Source organism: Natrix helvetica (genome assembly GCF_964273705.1).
Source record: "Natrix helvetica genome assembly, chromosome: 15".
Classification (NCBI taxonomy): domain Eukaryota; kingdom Metazoa; phylum Chordata; class Lepidosauria; order Squamata; family Natricidae; genus Natrix; species Natrix helvetica.
This window is the reverse complement of record NC_138565.1, coordinates 4,841,361-4,861,183: the sequence shown is the minus strand read 5'-3', so window position 1 is coordinate 4,861,183 and position 19,823 is coordinate 4,841,361. Positions and strand designations below refer to the sequence as shown.

The 19,823-nt window shown below is 44.4% G+C and overlaps 1 protein-coding gene across 3 annotated transcripts in view; it reads left to right on the top strand.

Moving 5' to 3' along the window:
- Window positions 1-19,823, top strand: part of ASTN2 (astrotactin 2) — a 279,753-nt gene that overhangs the window by 67,192 nt on the left and 192,738 nt on the right. For all 3 annotated transcript variants that reach the window (XM_081967205.1, XM_081967204.1, XM_081967206.1), the window contains exon 3: window positions 11,027-11,405. In XM_081967205.1, coding sequence (XP_081823331.1) covers window positions 11,027-11,405 — 379 coding nt within the window. The remainder of the gene's footprint in view (window positions 1-11,026; window positions 11,406-19,823) is intronic.

Sequence of the window (19,823 nt, the reverse complement as noted above, 5' to 3'; positions counted from 1 at the left end):
AGCTTTCCTCTTTTAGCCACTAGATCAAGTTGCAGAAGCCTCTAAGAAAGAGGCAGGGATATTTTAAAGGCCACCTTATGCTGGGGGCTGACTCGGCATCCGATCCCCTGACATTGCACTTGGCATGAAACGGAGCTCGCCTTCTCTTTCACGGCGGCTCTTTTATAATCCTTTCAGCTCTTGATGGATCCACAAAGTTAGTTTTGTCATAAAAGGCTGGGAGAAGGTCTCTTCGCGGAGATGCGTTTCCATTTTGCGTAAAGGCGGAAGATGTCGCTTTGATTCAGGGTAGCTCTGTCAACTCAGTGGCCCGGTGGGTTCCTGGCGCCTTCAGGGATCGCACAACAGGGATGCGAGATCAACCTAAAAGCAACGGGTTGAATTCCCATTCTCTTCTCCTGGAATAACACGAAAAGAAAGGACCGTTCTTTTTTGTAGAGAGAGTAACGGTATTAAACACTGCAATGACGCAGATGGAAACTGAGTCAGAATAAAAGGATAAAAGCCAGAATGGGCTGGAAGGAAACAAGTAGAAAAGAAAGAAAGAAAACCCACCAAGAATATAGTAAAGCGAAAGGAAAGATGTATGTCAGGATGTGACTTCCCCCATCTTCACAAGTACGAGGAATTTTAATAATTTCTCTTAAAATGCAACACATGATCTCTTCTTCCTCCAGCTCATTACAGATTGCATTGATTATTTTGTCTGTGAGTCATCTTTGCAAAGGATCTTACTATTCCCATGGCAGGTTGTAAGCTAGTAAAAAAAATTATTTTGTGACAGGGTTGGCATGCAGCTCATGGATTCCTTCCTTCCTTCCTTCCTTCCTTCCTTCCTTCCTTCCCTCCCTCCTTCCCTCCCTTCTTCCTTCCTTCTTTTGTCCCTTCGTCTCTTCCTTCCTTCCCTCCCTTTCTCCTTCCTTCCTTTTCCTCCTTTCCTCTCTCCCATCCTCCCTCCCTTCCTTCCCTTTCTCCCGCCTTCCTTCCTTCCCTCTCTCCCTCACTTTCTCCCTTCTTTCCTCCCTTCCTTCTTCCCTCCTCCCTCTCTTCCTTCCTTTTCCTCCTTTCCTCCCTCCCTCCTTCCATCCTCCCTCCCTCCTTCCATCCTCCCTCCCTCCCTTCCCTCTCTCCTTCCTTCTTCCCCCTCTCCCTCACTTCCTTCCTTCCTCCTTCCCTCCCTCCTCCCTCTCTTTCTTCCCTCTCTCCCTCCCTTTCTCTCCTTCCTTTCTTCTCTTCTCTCCTTTTCTTCCTCTCCTTCCTTCTTTCCTTCCTTCTTTCCTTCCTTCTTTCCTCCCTACCTCGGTCTCCTTCCTTCCCCCTCTCCTTCCTTCCTTCTTTCCTCCCTCCGTCAGTCTCCTCCCTTCCTTCCCCCGTCCGTCCCTCCCTAATGAAAATATGAGGGATTATAATTATTATCTGAATAGGATCGCATATTGTGGCGTAATCTTGCTCTAGACCTCCTCTGATTTGTGAGGTGTATTTCCCCCTATCCGTGTATAGCTTAATGGTGCATCTAAATAATTATTCTCTCAATCTCTTCTTTTTCCAAACCATTGCTGCTCTTGGGAAGTCTTCTGCCCTTCTCCTGAAAACTCCAGTCATGTGGCAAAACTGAAACCTTGGCATATGCCACAACAGTTGCTTTTCACAAGGGGCATCTGTTGCGCTGAAATATTTGCACAGTAAAACTGCCTAAACATATTTATACAAGGGTTGGGAAGGTTTCCAGAATAATTAGTTCAATAATAAAGCTTTGGAAGTGGGAAGAAAGGGAGGGAGGGAAGGGAAGGGAGGAAGGAAAATGAGGGAGAAAGAAAGGAGAGAAGAAGAGAGGGAGGGAAGAGAAGGGAATGGCCTCCCTCCTTTCTTAGTCATAGGCCCCCTCCTTTCTTTAATTATTAGTTCCATGAATAAATCTGAAATGTCCATTAGTGCATTTTGAATTGATCTCCAGCACAGGGAAGAGAAGGGAAGAGAGAAAGGAAGGGAAGAGAAGACAGGAGGGAAGGGAAGACAGAAAAGAAAGGAAAAGAAGATGGAAGGGAAGGGAAGATGGAAATGAAGGGAAGATGGAAAGGAAGGGAAGATAGAAAAGAAAGGAAAAGAAGAGGGAAGGGAAGATGGGAAATGAAGGGAAGATGGAAAGGAAGGGAAGATAGAAAAGAAAGGAAAAGAAGATGGAAGGGAAGGGAAGATGGAAATGAAGGGAAGATGGAAAGGAAGGGAAGATAGAAAAGAAAGGAAAAGAAGAGGGAAGGGAAGATGGGAAATGAAGGGAAGATGGAAAGGAAGGGAAAGAAAAAGGAAAAGAAGAGGGAAGGGAAGATAGAAAAGAAAGGAAAAGAAGATGGAAGGGAAGATGGAAAGGAAGGGAAGACAGAAAAGAAAGGAAAAGAAGATGGAAAGGAAGGGAAGATGGGAAATGAAGGGAAGATGGAAAGGAAGGGAAAGAAAAAGGAAAAGAAGAGGGAAGGGAAGATAGAAAAGAAAGGAAAAGAAGATGGAAGGGAAGATGGAAAGGAAGGGAAGACAGAAAAGAAAGGAAAAGAAGATGGAAAGGAAGGGAAGACAGAAAGGAAGGGAAGGGAAGATGGAAAGGAAGGGAAGACAGAAAAGAAAGGAAAAGAAGAGGGAAGGGAAGACAGAAAAGAAAAGAAGATGGAAGGGAAGATGAAAAGGAAGGGAAGACGGAAAGGAAGGGAAGACAGAAAGAAGGGAAGGGAAGATGGAAAGGAAGGGAAGACAGAAAAGAAAAGAAGATGGAAGCCAAAGAAAGGACTGTCCTTGTCTTTCCTTTCATCTTTTTTTTCAATTAGAAGGAAAAAAACCCTTCAGGGGTGTGTGTGCTTGGCAGGTACATTTGTAATGTTTGCCCTGGAGGAAACCGCCAGTCAGTGGGGGAGGGGGGGAAGCACAAAGCACAAAAAACCACCAGAAGACAAAATTGATGAGGTTCAAGTCCACTCTCTTCTCCAGAGAGGATTGGGGAGGGGGAGGGAAACATCTGCAGAGCGCTTGTAAGAGGGGAATAGATGATTCAAAGGGATGACTTGGTACAAGCCTATCTCTTGGGGTTCCTGGTTCAGACCTAAGCGGATATTCCTCGGCTTTTTTCCCAGTGCCGTCGTAAGTTCGAACGGTCACTAAATGAACATAAGTCGAGAATTGCCTGCATAAGGAAATCACTTTGGTTTCTAGTTCATATATATACATATATACACATATATACACATATATACACATATATACACATATATACACATATATACACATATATACACATATATACACATATATACACATATATACACATATATACACATATATACACATATATACACATATATACACATATATACACATATATACACATATATACACATATATACACATATATACACATATATACACATATATACACACACATACACACACATACACACACATATACAAACATATATACAGACATATACACACATATATACATATGTATACATATATATACATACATATAAATATGTATACACAAACACACACACACACATATATTTATTTATCAGTACAAATACAACATATATATGTGTGTGTGTGTGTGTGTGTGTGTGTGTGTGTTATATTTGTACTGATAATAAAGGGAAACTAGTATAGATCTATTTCGAGCTAATTAGCTCTCATCAGCTAGCCATACCCTTACTGGGATTTGAACCCGGGCTGTATATATCTTAGGCAGGAGTTTTAGCCACTAAGCCACAGGCTCTGTTCCTTATCAGTTGAGCCAGGATATATATATATATATCCTTTTGGCATTTCTTCCCATAAGCAGAAAAGATCACCCAGAGCAGAAAACATTCTGGATTTGGCATTTACATATATACAAAATAAGGAAAGAGTCTGGAAAAAAAAAAAAGAAATGCAACCACCCAGTGTCATAATCCCAAATTTTATCAGCCTTTTAACATCTGGTAGCTGGCGTTCTCGCCTGACTTCCTTTTGCTTCTCTTTGGAAAGAATTAATTTCTTTTAATATATGCATTCTGTGCAACCAAGCTGCATTAATTTGCACTAATGATCAAGCTATCCATTGAGATTAGCTGGTTGGGGTGTGTGTGTTTTTTCCCCCCTCCCTTTCCTGGTAAATTAGCGAGGAAGTAAATAAACGCTATCATCATAATTATCATTTTGTTTTGCTGTTCTTATTTTTCTTCTTAATCTTGCCATCTCTCCGGCACGCACAAATAATAATAATAATCAAGACAAGCAATGAAGCTTTTGTGACAAAAAATGGGTACTTCTATGCCTGGATCTGACATATTTGTGAAGTAAAGTTTCCCCTCGCACATAGGTGCTAGTCGTTCCCGACTCTAGGGGGCAGTGCTCATCTCCGTTTCAAAGCTGAAGAGCCAGCGCTGTCCAAAGTCAGGTGGCCGGCATGACTAAACACTGAAGGCGCACGAAACGCTGTTAACTTCTCACCAAAGGGGTGTTCCTATTTTTCTACTTGCATTTTTTTTTCGTGCTAGGTTGGCAGAAGCTGGGACAAGTCATGGGAGCTCACTCCATTATGCGGCGCTAGGGATTCGAACTGCCCAACTGCCAACCTTTCTGATCGACAAGCTCAGCGTCTTAGCCACTGAGCCACCATGTCCTCGACATATTTGTAGGGTTTATTTATGAATAGGCAAAGCAAAAAAAGAGCATTAAAGATATTTAGTGATGGATGGGGATGCTTGTATGGGCGTTAAAGATTCTCCGGCAGTTTTGGATCAAATTGCAAAGTGGTCGGATTTGGAGGATTTGCATGTTAGAGACCCGATGGATCTTAATTTTTCACAGAAATATTCCTTCAGTCATCGTTATGGGTTGCAGAAGTGTCAAAGCTCATTTGTCCTTGGTGGATGAATCGCTTCTTGTTTTCTCTCTGGGAAAGGGAAATATTTCTGAGTAGCAACCTCAGGCTCCTCAATTTTTAGCCTGGCATTCAGGGGTGCCCAGAGTAATTTGTTCAATATTAAAGTTTTGGAGAGGGGGAGGGAAGGTAGGAAGGAGGGAAGGAGAGGGAGGGAGAGGAGGAAGGAAGGAAAGAGGGAAAGAAGGAAGGAGATGGAAATGGGAGAAAGGAAAGAAGGAAGGAAGGTATGAAAAGAAAGGGAGGAAAGAGAAAGGAAAGGAAAGAAGGAGATGGAAATGAGAGGGAGGAAGAGGAGGGAGGGAGGAAAGAAGGAAGAGAAAGAGGGAAAGAAGGAAGGAGGTGGAAATGGGAGGAGAAAAGAAAAAGGAAGGAAGGCATCAAAAGAAAGAAGAGGAACATGAGAGGGAGGGAGAAAAAGAGGGAAGGAGATGGAAATGAGAGGGAGGGAGGGAGGGGAGGGAAGAAGGAAAGAAAGAAGTCGGTGGAAATAAAAAATGAAGGAAGGAGATGGAAATGTGAGCTAGGGAAGGGGAAAAGAGAGAAGGAACAAAGGAGATGGAAATGAGAGGAAGGGAGAGGAGGAAGGAAGGAAGGAGATGGAAATGAGGGATGAAGGAAGGAAGGGAGGAGAGGGAAATGAGAGAGAGGAAGGGAGAAAAGGAAGAAAGATGGAAAGATAGGAAGGAAGGAAGAATAAGGGAGGTAGGGAGAGAGACGTCTTTTACACATCCTTGAACTTTGGATTTGAGCTTGGGGTGCAAGAACCTTTTCTACCCAGGCGTCCAGGATTTGGGGATCGTGTGTGACGGCCTTGGCAGAGAGTACAGAGTCTGCTGGCACTACAATTTGGTGTAACCTTTTGGAAATTTAGGTTAAGCAGTATTCATTGCCGCGAGCTGCCTTCTGCCCCTTCAGGAGAAGAGGTGCCTGGGATATGCAATTTCTTGTGACTTTTCTTGCGTCTTGAGGTTAATCAGATTCCTTACAGTTGAGGGAGGATCACGGTTCAATTTTCTTCTTCTTCTTTTAGCTTATTTTCATCTTCTGCATAGCTCGGGGTTTTAATGAAGCTTCATGGGGTATTCCTTGAGGTAGGAGAAGACACCTTTTGTCGAAGTTCTGCTGCTTTTGAGAACTTTGGCTTTCCTTCAGCCCGGTTTCACTGCACAATCGTTTTCTTTCATAATAATCCCTTGCCGGGTGGAGTCTGAGCGACTGGAGCTTGAGCGTTTTAATGGCAGGATGCCCTTCCTGTCGCCAGAGCGGAGTTTTGTTCAACAGATATGTTCTCATTGTGCAGAGAACAGAGAGAGGGAAAGAGAGAGGGGGGAAAGTGAGAGGGGGAACAGAGAGGGGAAGAGAGAGAGAGAGAGAAAGAGAGATGGGGGAAGAAAAGGGGGCACAGAGAGAGAGAAAAAGAGGTGGGAACAGAGAGAGGGAAAGAGAGAGGAAAAGAGAGGGGGAAAGAGAGCGTGAAGGGGAAGAGAGAGGGGGAAGAGAGAGGGGGAAGAGAGAGGGGGAAGAGAGAGGGGAACATAGAGAGAAAGAGAAGGGGGCACAGAGAGAGAGAAAGAGAGAGAAACAGGTGGGAACAGAGAGCGAGGGGAACAGAGAGAGAGAGAAAGAGAGAGAGAGAAAGAGAAGAGGGGGAACAGAGAGAGGAAAAGAGAGAAAGAGAAAGAGAGAAAAAGAAGAAGTGGGAACAGAGGGGGGAACACAGAGAGAGAGGGAAAGAGAAGAGGAGGAACAGAGGGAAAGAGAGAGAGAGAGAGAGAAGGGAACAGAGAGAGAAAGAGAGAGAGAGGGAAAGAGAAGAGGGGGAAAGAGAGGGAAAGAGAAGAGGGGTAAGAGAGAGGGAAAGAGGAGAGGGAGGAACAAAGGGGAAGAGAGAGAGAGAGAAAGAGAGAGAAAGAGAGAGGGGGGGAAAGAGATAGGGGAAAGAGAGAGAGAGAGAGAGAGAGAGAGAGAGAGAGAGAGAGAGAGAGAGAGAGAGAGACAGACACCAAAAACGAGAAAGAAAAAGAAAGAAAAAGTAAAAGAAAGGAATCAAGTCATCTCATATATCTGTAGATGAATAGGTATTTTTACCCAGAGGTTTCCATAAAGGATGAATATATTTTCTTCCTGTCAGCAACTTCTTCCTAAGCCACAAATGATGGCTTTGGAGACACCTCAATTCCAGAGCCTTGAATGAGTCTCTAATTTCCCTCCCAAAAACAGGAGGCTATTTTCTCCTATTTTTTCTCTCCTTCCTATTTCCCCGCTTCTTTGTAACTTTCATCACCGGTGAGCCTGTTTTGCCACCCCGGCCTTTAAATCTTTCAAATGAGCACTTTGTAAAACACGGACCTGCATATTTTAGTCAGGCAGGTTATCATCCTGTTAGGATTTCGGTCCCGTCTCCTTCTTTGAAATGAAATTCAGTTTTTACGGTTAAGCTATATGGAAATCGACCTTCTCTCTCTCTCTCCCTCTCTCTCTTTCTCTGTCTCTCTCTCTCTCTCTCCCCCTCTGTATCTATGTCTCTCTTTATCTCTCTTTCCCTTCCTTCTCTGATTATTTTTTATTCACAGCAAGTGGAAGAACTAGAGAGGATTGGCCCAAGTCTATTAAGCCATGCTATTTTCTCTGAATGTCTCTCTGTCTCTGTCTCTGTCTCTCTCTCCCTCCCCCCTTCTCTCTCTCTCTCTGTCTCTCTTTCTATCTCTTTCTGTCTCACTCTCTGTCTCTCTCTCCCTCCTTCCCCCTCTCTCTGTCTCTCTGTCTTTCTCTCTGTGTCTCTGTCTCTCTCTCTTTAACTGTCTGTCTCTCTCCTTCTCTCTCTCTCTCTCTCTCTCTCTCTCCCTCCCTCCCTTCTCTGATTATTTTTTATTCACCGCAAGTGGAAGAACTAGAGAAGATTGGCCCAGGTCTATTAAGCCATGCTATTTTCTCTGAATATTTCTCTGTCTCTCTCTCTGTCTCTCTCTCTCTCTCTTTGTCTGTCTGTCTGTCTCTCTCCCTCACTCCATCCCCCCTCTCTCTTTCCCTTCCTTCTCTGATTATTTTTTATTCACAGCAAGTGGAAGAACTTTCAAGACTTCCCATGACAGCCGTAATTCTGCCCTCTTGTGCATATTTTGTATCTTAGGAGAGCTTTATCTCGAATTAAACTGATGCCTTTTGTGTATACGGTTGGCATAGTACCTAACAGAGACATTAAAAAAATATAGATTTTTCTTCTTCTTTTTTGCAAAACAAGATGTTTTCTTAGGCACCGGGCTTAAAATAGCTTTGCGATGGTGGTGAATATCTGGACCTCGGGTGGAAGATGAGGGTGGAGGTTGATTCTCCGAGGTTGCGGGGTGGTGTCTGAATGTTTCGTTACCAGGCTGGGTAACGTCTTCAGCGGAGTTTTGGAGATGCCAGTGTGGGGTCAATCTGCTTATGAGGGCTTCGTGTGGTCAGTAAGTATTGTGATGGGGGGGCAGGATTATGTCAGGTGAGGGTCTTGTGATGGTCAGGTGTGGCTCACATCAGGTGAGGGTCTTGTGATGGGTTGTGTTAAATAAGTAAGCTCCCTGTTAGGAGAGCGAGTGTGCAGAGAAGCGTAGTGAGAGTGGTATGCAGGAACACGCACAAACCAGCATACAGGGACACTGAATAGTATAAAAATATAGTAGTTTACTATGTGGAAAATATAGAGGTATTCAGAGCCCAGTTAACAGTCCAAGCCATACACGGTTCAGTCATTCAGTTATCAAATAGTCAGTCTAGCAAACAAAACAGCTAACAGTAGCAAGACTCAGTAACTCCCGAGTAGTATCAAACAGTATCAACGATCAGCATCTAACAAACAGAGAGCTAACAGCCATTCTGGCTCCCTCTTATGGCTGCTTGAGGTAACAAACCAATTACATCTCTCTAGCATTTAAAGTAACAGATACATTTGTTACAATCATAGCTTATATACATTGCCAAGCCAAGCCTAGGGTTACATCCCTAACAATGGGTCAGGTGTGGCTCTCACCAGGTGAGGGACTTGTGATGGGTTGTGATGGGTCAGGTGTGGCTCAAATCAATTGAGAGTCTTGGGTCTTATGATGGGTCAGGTATGGGTTACATCAGGTATGGATCTTGGATCAGGTGTGGCTCTCATCAGGTGAGGGACTTGTGATGGGTTGTGATGGGTCAGGTGTGGCTCAAATCAATTGAGAGTCTTGGGTCTTATGATGGGTCAGGTATGGGTTACATCAGGTATGGATCTTGGATCAGGTGTCAGCCTCATCAGGTGAGGGACTTGTGATGGGTCAGGTGTGGCTCACATCAAGTGGGGTCTTGTGATGGGTCAGGTGTGGCTCACGTCAAGTGATGTGTCTTCTAATGGGGAGATCATGTCAGGTGAGGGTCATTGAGAAGTGAAGAGCTGATTGGAGTGGTTGGGTTGGATGGCTTGACCGAGGTTCGGTGCCATTGCTGGTTGCTTATGCTGTTGATTTGAATTCTCAGGGATTTGTAAAATCGATTTCTCTCCCAGAATTTGGAAGGAAGTAGATTTCTTTAAATGGGCATACAGAATTGTTAGCCATCGATTCTTAATCAGAGGTACAGAATTCCACTTTATCTAGAGTATATCCATCTGCTAAGTCCATAAATACCAGTAGGCAATCAATTGCTTTGAATTATTTAATTTATTAACAATTAACCAGTGGAACGGAAGTTGCTACCAATAGTTGTAGGTGCTCCAACACCGGAGGCTTTTAAGAAGAGATTGGATAGCCATTTGTCTGGGATGGGATAAGAGCTCCTGTTTTGAGCAGAGGGTTGGACTAGAAGACCTCCAAGGTCCCTTCCCACGCTGATGTTGTGTAACTCTTGTTAATTTTGCTATTATTATGTTCTTCTCTGAATCTGTATCATGCTGGCCATCGATATTTGGAGATTAAAAGCATTCGTTTTAACAGCACAGTAACGAAATACTAAACAGGAATGTTTTCCTTATAAACCCTATCGGATAGTCAGAGGTTTTTAAAGTTCTCGCTGTTATTAAAAACAAAAAGCAGAAACAAGGATATCTGTGTTGGCCTCTGAGACCAATCCAAATAATATGCCCCTTGGGTTTATTTTTTTATTATTATTATTGCGCCGTTATTCTTATTTGGGTATTCGTTTTATTAGTCTGCCTGCTGCTGTAGCGAAATTAATGAACAGTGTTTTGGAGAATAGAGATGCGGACAAAAAGCAAAGAATCTCAAACGAAAGGCTAAGAAACACAGTGCAGTTTAGATTTTCTTTCTTTCTTTCTTTCTTTCTTTCTCTCTGTCTCTCTCTCTCTGTCTCTCTGTCTCTCTCTCTCTCTCTCTCTCTCTCTCTCTCTCTCTCACACACACACACACACACACACACACACACAAAAAAAAACACAGTGACTGCACTGATTGTGGTTTGATTTGGATCCAGTAAGCGTGTTCCACTGACGTTTAAGCAGGACAATTCAAATTTTCTACATACATTCTTGGATTTGACTTCTTTGTCAAATGTCTACACTTTGTCTCCTAATAAAGGAGGATATTTGCACTGATGCAAATTCAATCAGAATCGAGCTGGAAGGGACCTTGGAGGTCTTCTAGTGCAACCCCCTGCTCAAGCAAGAAAACCTATCCCATTTCAGACAAATGGTTCTCCAATCTCTTCTTAAAAACCTCCAGTGATGGAGCATTCACAACTTCTGGAGGCAAGTTGTTCCACTGATTAATTGTTCTAACTGTCAGGAAGTTTCTCCTCAGTTCTAGGTTGCTTCTCTCCTTGATTAGTTTCCACCCGTTGTTTCTTGTCCTGCTCTCAGGTGCCTTGGAGAATAGTTTGACTCCCTCTTCTTTGTGGCAACCCCTGAGATATTGGAAGACTGCTATCATGTCTCCCCTAGTCCTTCTTTTCATTAAACTAGACATACCCAGTTCCCGCAACCTTTCTTCATATGTTTTAGCCTTTAGAAGAGAAGGACCTGTTTCTGATATGGAAACAATGGCGCATTGCTTCCACAGGAAGAGAAATGATTTCCAACCACTCCTGTTTTGGGGTGGAGAACCAATAGGAGGAACGCTACTGAAGTCCTCTTTCCTTTGTTTTTCTCTTTAGGGCGGACTGATTGCTCTCCTTTTGCTGCTGCTGGTGTTCACCATCGCCTTGTACGCCCAACGGCGTTGGTACAAACAACGCCGGGTCCCCCACAAGAGCGCCAGTTCCGAGGCCACCCAAGAGATCCACTACATCCCCTCGGTGCTCATTGGCTCCCAGGGCAGGGAGAGCTTCCGCAGCTCACGCCTTCAAGGTCACACCTCGGTCATCGGCATGCCCATCCGTGAGACCCCCATATTGGATGACTACGACTACGAGGAGGAGGAGAATCCCCTTCATCCGGAGCTCGGCTACCGAGATGGGGAGTTTGGGAGTCAAAGCGGAGTGGCTGTGGACACCACAGGCAGGAGCGGAGAGAAGCTGGTCTACGAAAAGAAAGGTAAGTGGACTTGGGTTTCCCGTGGTTAGCTTCGGTTGAAAGCAGAACCAGGATGCGGGTTTTGTAGAAGAGGGGCAGAAACATAGCAGTCTGGAGGGGCAGCTTTCCCGTTAAATGTAATAATAATTTAATAATATAACGTAATAACGTAATAACGTAATAACGTAATAACGTAATAACGTAATAACGTAATAACGTAATAACGTAATAACGTAATAACGTAATAACGTAATAAAAGTTAATTTAAGAATTTAAGAATTTAACAATTTAACAATTTAACAATTTAACAATTTAACAATTTGTTAGTTTGTTAATTTGTTAATTTGTTAATAATTTGTTAATTTAATAATTTGTTAATTTGTAAATCTGTTAATTTGTTAATTGATTTACATTATTTACATTATACATTATTTACTTATTATTTACTTGTTTATTTATTATTGTTTATTTATTATTATTTATTATTTATTTGTTTATTTATTACTTGCTTATTATTTATTTATTTTTTATTTATTTATTACTTGCTTATTATTTACTTATTATTTACTTATTGTTTACTTATTTATATTTATTTATTTATTTATTTAATTAATTAATTAATACTTTTTATTAAGTATTTATTTATTTAGTTTGTCAAACATGTATGAGATAACAGGTGTAAGTATAAACTTGGACATGAACACAGGACATGGGTACGAATAAATGGGGACGGTAGGACAGGGATGTTAGGCACGCTGGTGCCCTTATGCACCCCCTCCTTTACGGACCTCTTAGGAATGGGGTGAGGTCCACAGTAGAGAGTTTTAGGTTGAAGCTGTGGGGGCTTGAGGATGTAACAACGGAGTCAGGTAGAGCATTCCAGGCATTGACCACTCTGTGGCTGAAGTCGTATTTTCTGCAATCGAGTTTGGAGCGGTTTACTTTGAGTTTGTATCGATTGTTTGCCCGTGTGTTATTGCGGTTGAAGCTGATGTAGTCATTGACAGTTAGGACGTTGTTGCAGACAATTTTGTGTACTATGCTTAGGTCAAACCATAGGCTGCATATTTCTAGATTGTCCAACCCCAAAATTTCAAGCCTGGTGGCATAAGGGACTTTGTTGCGAGCAGAAGAGGGAAGGACTCTTCTCGTGAAATACTCTGGACTCCTTCAATTGTATTAATGTCTGATATACAGTGTGGATTCCGGGCAAATGAGCTGTATTCGAGAATTGGCCTGGCAAAGGTTTTGTATACCCTAGTTGCAATTCTGCCCTGCAGATGCAGTTGTCAATTATGGATGCAATTGTCAAGAATGAAAGATGGGCAGCTACGTGCCTCTTCGTTTTGACATCATTAGAATAAGTGTGGTGGGGGGGAGAGATGTTGACTATGAATGGGTTAATTTGGAGAAACAAAACACCTGCCATTTCACGGGAACTTGGGAGACCGTGGAAACCTTTCAAGGACATATCAACAGGTGTGAAGAAGAAGGCAGATGGTTCCCATAACAAAGATAACTTGTTTATGTGGTCTAGGGGGAAGCCTGGGGGTTGGGCTGGGAAACTCATTGTTTAATATCGTGAATTGGTGCCTTTGAAATCCAGAGTTAGTTTTTACCTCAACATGTATTCAACAAACAGTAAGCTTTTCAGAACCGAAACGATTCTGGACTTTTTTATTTGGATACTCAAGCTGATAATGTTGACAGCAACGGAGTTGGCGCACGCTAAATTATCCGTCTGCAGAACTTGCCTAGATTCCCAAAGTCCGCTAAAGAACATCTGGGTGGCTACCTTCCAAACTCCCGTTTGTCTGTAAATATATTTTAAAAGTAACTTGTCTTTTAAAGGCTGGAGGTGTTTCAGAGAAGGGCACCTCTGCAGAGACAGTCTTAAGCAGCTTGAAGTCTGCCAGAGGGACATCTTCCAGATTTCAACCTGTCTGTAAATGTATTTTAGATGCAGCAGTGTTCTTTTAAAGGCTGAAGTTATTTTGGAGAACGGTAGCTCTTAAACTATCTAACAAAATGAAATTCAATGGTGAAAAAAGTAAGGTTCTACATTTAGGCAAGGAAAACAGAATGCCCAGGTACAGTATAGGTGGTACCTGGCTCAATAGTAGTGACTGTGAGAGGGATCTTGGAGTCCTTAGTGGACAACCATTTAAATAGGAGCCAGCCGTGTGCAGCAGCTGCCAAAAAAGCCAACACAGTTCTAGGCTGCATCAAGAGAAGGATGGAATCAAGATCATGTGAAGGGTTGATACCACTTTATAATGCCTTGGTAAGGCCACACTTGGAATACTGCATCCAGTTTTGGTCGCCACGATGTAGACAAGATGTGGAGAGTCTCGAAAGAGTGCAGAGAAGAGCAACAAAGAGGATTAGGGGACTGGAGACTAAAACGTATGAAGAACGGTTGCAGGAACTGGGGATGTCTAGCTTAAGAGAAAGAAGGACTAGGGGAGATAGGATAGAAGTGTTCCAATATCTCAAGGGTTGCCACAAAGAAGAGGGAGTCAAACTATTCTCCAAAGCACCTGAGGACAGAACAAGAAGCAGTTGGTGGAAACTAATCAAGGAGAGAAGCAACTTAGAACTGAGGAGAAATTTCCTGACCATTAGAACAATTAAGCAGTGGAACAACTTTCCTCCAGAAGTTGTGAAGTGGTGTGTTTTGCTAAAACAAAGCATCTCGCCGCACAGTTTTGGGGCTGTGTGTTTTCCTTTTTTTAATATTAGATGCTTTCTCCAGAGTTTTGGGCTAATGCATATTTGATTGCCTTTGTTTGTTAGCCGAGTCTCTAAGAAAGAAAAAGACAAATCCATAGCAATAAGCAACTACACCCCATTTCTGCTTTACTGAAATGTCATTAGGAAATGTTTAATATGGTTAACCTCCAGCACAGCAATAAACTGCCTCCAAATACGTAAAAGCAAAGAGCACATTAATTTTTTAAATGGGGAGGCAATTATGCAAGAAAGGGAAGGAAACCCAACCAAGTCTCGGCTGTAATTGAGCCAAGCGCCAATTCTTTTTAAAAAGAAGTTGATTTCTAACCTACAAAGGCCACGTCCCTGGCTGGCTATTTCCCCTCTCTCTTCCTTTCGGTGCTATGTCTTAATTGAGACATGGCATTGATCTACATTAAGGTTGGGAGGGACGTAAAAGGTTCTATGCCATTAAGAAACACATACTTGGGATTATGATATTATGTAGGAGGGAGAGGAAGAGGAGGGGGAGGGACAGAGAGGAGGAGGAGGAGGAGGAGGAGGAGGAGGAGGGAGAAGAAGGAATGGAAAGGAGGGGCAAGGGGGAGGGGAGAAAGAAGAGGAGGTAGGAGGGATGGAGACAAGGCGGAGGGGTGATGAGAGGGAAGGGGAGAAGGAGGAGGGACAGAGAGGAGGGAGAAGAGGAAGAGAAGGGAGAAGGAGGGACAGAGGAAAGGAAGAAGAGGAGGAGGGAGATGGAGGGACAGAATGCAGGAAAAGGAGGAAGAAGAAAGGATGGAGAGGAGGAGGAGGTGTAACGAGAGAGAAGGAAGAGGAAGAGAAGGAAGAAGGAGGGACAGAGAGAAGGAAGAAGAGGAGCAAGAAGTACAGGTGTAAAGGTGGAGGAGGGGTGAAGAGGGCAGAGGAGGAGAAGGGAGAAGGAGGAGAAGGAGGGAAGGAAGAAGAAGAGGAGGAGGGAGATGGAGGGACAGAAAGAAGGAAGAGGAGGAAGAAGAAAGGATGGAGAGGAGGAGGAGGGGAGAGGAGAGGGAAGGGGAGGAGAAAGGAGAAGGAGGGACAGACAGAAGGAAGAGGAGGAGGAAGGAGGAGGGATGGGGAGAAGGAAAGAGAAGAAAAGATGAAAAAGAAGAGGGGAGGATTGAGCAGGGGAGGAAGAGAAGGGAGAAGGAGAGACAGAGAGAAGGAAGAAGAGGAGGACAAGAAGGAGGAAGCGAAGGGGCAGAGAGAAGGAGGGGGGAAAGAGGAGGTAATACTCAAGACTGACATGATTGAACAGAAGGGAAAAGGTGTAATAACACAATGAAGGAGTTTTGTTCAGCAGTGTATTGATTTTTAAGGGCCTCGCGGCATGCCTTACAGAGATTCTGCACTTACATACTCTCCCACGCTCAAACCAGTGCAGAATACCTCTCCTCCTCTACAGAGACGGCAAAAGGGATCTGAAATTTATCGGGGACTTTTTTAAACCCCCGAACGGGAAGGATGATTGCAGGCCTGCACCTGTTGGGCATCCGCTGGCTATCAATGGCACCAGGAGCCAGAGAGCGCTTAGAGATAAGAAAGATTCTTTCTTGCCGTGCTTGGAGATAACTTGTTATACCGCTGAAGGCTGGGTGAGTTGACATCCTTTCTCTCTTGACAGCTATCCTGGGTCCTCCAGGGAAATCTCTCCGTTCGGTATCGCAACCCAGGAACGATTATTTTTTATTTTGCAAAGGGGTGGAGCGAAGTGTCACAAGCAGCTTTGCTCGCGCAGCTGTCAACGGAGGCTCCTTCCAGGTGTCCCTTGCCAGTGGAAATTGTCAAACTGCCAGCTTCCATCCGTCCCCTCTTTTAGTGTCGCCTTCTGCCCACGTTCCTTCCTTGAACTCAGGGCGGGGATAACTCAAGGCAGAGAGGTGGATTGAGAGCGAAGGCCAGAAATGGCAAGAAGTCTCTGTCAGGGATCCAAATAGCATCCAAAAGTAAACCAGAGTCCGAGGCAAAGGGTTCCTCAAAGTTCCAATTTATGAAGAGAGCCACGTTGGCACATCTGGGAAAACCCAGATCTGAAAGCTTCCTGGTTTTCCCCACCCAGTTGAAAGTTCAAGATCCTGCCCCTCACACCCACAAGTCCATCCCATGGCCCAATCTCCCACTGCCATGTTGGCAGCTTCCACCCATCCCGTTCCGGTCAGGTGCAGAGGTGCAGAGACAAAGGATGACCTTGGCTTTCTAGAAAGAATGTTGTTATGGATACGTATCATCTAACTCCGTACAATCCCCCCTCCCATTTTCCCACAATGGAAAATGCCTAGTAGAATAATAGAAAGTGTGGCAGGCCAAAGATCCGAAAGAAAAGATGGCTGCAGGATTGACACTCATGTGCTTGAATAGCATTGTTGCTTGGCGTTTTCCTCTTTCTCTTGACAAGAAGTAGGAAAGTTTTCCTTCCATTCGGAGGCCCTTCCATCGATTCCATTTGTCGCGAACCTGGGTTTACCTCCTAGTATGAAATTCAAGGGTGAAAAAAGGAAGGCGCTCCATTTAGGCAAGAAAAACCAAATGCACAGGTACAGTAGAGGTGGTACCTATTACTATAAACCTTGGTCACCTCCAGGCTGACTTCGTTCCAAATCATCACTTCTATGGATTGAGCTGAAATCTCTTCTCTTCTGAACTATATTTCCGTTTTATCCGATCGAGGATGTTTGCATTTTATCAATTTAGACATTCAGGAGTGCGGTACGTAGTAAGGCTTTCTCTGCCACCTTCCTTATCCTTTCCAGATGCCAAAAGATTTGTTTTCATGTCTTGAGGGAGCCCACCGAGACTTCTTCTGACCGAGGCTTCCCAATAGCATGAAGCAAACCTTCTGGTCTCGGGAAAAAAAACCCCTTTTATTAATTTCCTGTGATTTCTGCTCATTCACAGCCAGCAAAGTCTTTCAAGGGAGGATTTATAGTCACAGACCTTATCTGGCTTGGAGAGCTGCCAGGCCGAGATCTGCAGAAATTGGCAAGGAGTCTCGGAGAGTCACAAACCAATGAAGCAAACTAATGGTCTCCTGCAAGCTCCCCTCCCCTTTGGCTCCTCTTTTATTTCCTCTGGGAGGGGCCGTTCACCGTCCACCTGTGTCCTTACTCCTGTCGACCTCTGTTCTTTAGCTGTTCCCTTCGTCCGGCAGCTCTGCGCATGCGCACACTGGGAACAGGATCCAGCTGTTCTTCTGCCTCACTGATGTCTGACTCTGAAGGCAGCTGATAACTGTCAGACGTCCCTGGCCCCTTCTCTGCCTCTGACACAGAGCCCTCATCCGAGCCTTCCCCAGACTCCAGGACTGGCCCATCTTCCTCCCCAACCTCCTCACTGTCCGAATCTGCTGCCAGCTCCCTTGTGGGCCACAGCAAGACCACACAAAAGAAGTGTCATTTTCAAGACATCTTCTGCTGATGGAAGATGCTGGATTTCTGCTCTTGAACCCCCAAATCATGGTTTGCTTTCAGTCAAAGAGGGGCTGTGACTTCCTTTCAAATACCCTCTCTTCCCCTCTGCCCCTGTGTTTGCCTGGAAAGCAGATGGCTTTGATTTTTGCCATAGTTTGTAAGATTGAGTGCAGCGCCATTAATCATATGCTGCTTATCTGTTTGCCTGTAAACACGCAAGCTTTTCAAAGAATCTGATTACAACGCAGAGCATCGCATGGAAGTACCACGTGGAAGTCCCCGGGGACGTGGCAAGCATTGTTTCAATCAAGGCGCATCTGTTCTTCCAGGCAGATATTTCCCACCCATCCCTTCTCCACCTGACCTGATGGTGGAGGTGTTATTTCGAAAGCATATATTGTCTTTTCCCTTTCAAAGAAAAAAAAGGAAATTAAATTACAGCCCTTGTCCAGGATAAATAGGATACGGCTGGCTTCCTGGTTCACAAATAGTTCCAGTGAACTCCATATGTCTACACCAGAGACGTCCAAACCTGGCCATTTTTAAGACTTGTGGACTTCAACTCCCAGAGTTCCCCAGCTGGCTGAGGAATTCTGGGAGCTGAAGTCCCACAGGTTTAAACGTTGACAAGACTGGACATCCCTGATCTGTAGGATACCCTGGTTGCTAATTGAGCTCTTGTTAAAATGAGGGATGTCTTTCTTAGATGCATAAACAAAACAACATGAGTGAAAAGCACTTTTTAAAAAAAATCTCATGTTTTGAGATGATCTGATCCTTGGAGTTCAGGAAAGTCAGACAACTGTCCATAGTAGTAGCTCCATTTCTCCTGTCTCTCCACAAGTTCTGGTTTGGAAGAATTGACATCTCAACCAACCCTTCAGGGTCTGCATAAGTCTTTACGTTGCCAGATTTGGAGACCTCTGGCCTACACCAGAACAATGAATGTTCTATTCCTGAGATATTAGAATAGCAATCATAACGTACAATCCTGCGTAGATGATACACCATCCAGATACTGTCCATCAATTCAGCAAAGCAAGTAATTATTGATAAACCCAACACATGCGGTTGTGGTAGGCCATTCATCGTCCACCTGTGGCCTTACTCCCAAGTCGACCCCTGTTCTTTAGCTCTTCCCTTTGTCTGGCAACTCTGAGCATGCGCACACTGGGAACAGGCTCCAGCTGTTCTTCTGCCCCACTGATGTCTGACTCCGAAGGCAGCTGATAACTGTCAGACGGCCCTGGCCTCATCTCTGCTTCCAACACAGAGCCCTCATCCGAGCCTTCCCCAGACTCCAGGGCTGGCCCATCTTCCTCCCCAACCTCCTCACTCTCCGAATCTGCTGCCAGCTCTGTTGGCCGCTGGCGGGCCACAACTCTCCCATTTCCCACCTTTAGATACACAGATGCGGATTGCCCCAAACGCCTCCCTCCTCCTTTCCCCTTTGATGGCAGGAACCCCTCTCCTTGTCTTGATCGGTGTGCCGGCCTGCAAAAGCAGGACCGCAGGACCCGAATTAATTGCCTTCCCTAACCCAGGGAGTAAAAGCTTAGCTTTTGCATTAACCAGCCTGGAGCGTGTATAATTTTGTCAATCTCTTCGCAAGGCAGCAACCGGTGCCTTCCCGCAAATCCTTTAATTTTCCAAGCGCATATGCCCAGACCTGGTTGTCCTGGAAGGGACGAAATAGATGTATTTTGCAAATTGGGCCTGAATTGCCAGGAGACCTTAAACGTTGAGGGCAGCCTCGATTTCCGCTTATCTTGCTTTCTTTTGAGGTTAGGTGAACCCAATTTTGAAACCTAGAACTAAAAGAGACATTTCCTGACAGTGAGAGCTATGAGTCAGGGGAACAACTGGCCTCCAGAATTTGTGAATGCTCCAACACTGGAAGTTTTAAAGAAGGGACTGGATAGCCGTTTGTCTGGAATGATATAGGGCAGTGATGGTGAAGCTTTTTGGCACCGAGTGCCCAAACTGAAACACATGTGTGTGCATGTCCATGTGCCAGAGGACGGAAACCCAAAGCCCAGATGGCCGATGTGCACATGCCTGTTTTTTGGGCAGAGATTGTTCAACCAAATGTTATGTTCTGACTGAGGCTTCCCAAGAGCATGAAGCAAACTCCTTTTTCCCGACAAAACCCCCTTTTATTAATAGCCTGTGAATTCTGCTCCTTCACATCCAGCAAAGTCTTTCAAGGAAGGATTTACAGTCACAGACCTTATCTAGCTTGGAGAGCTGACACGCCGATCTCTGCAAAAGTTGGCAGGGA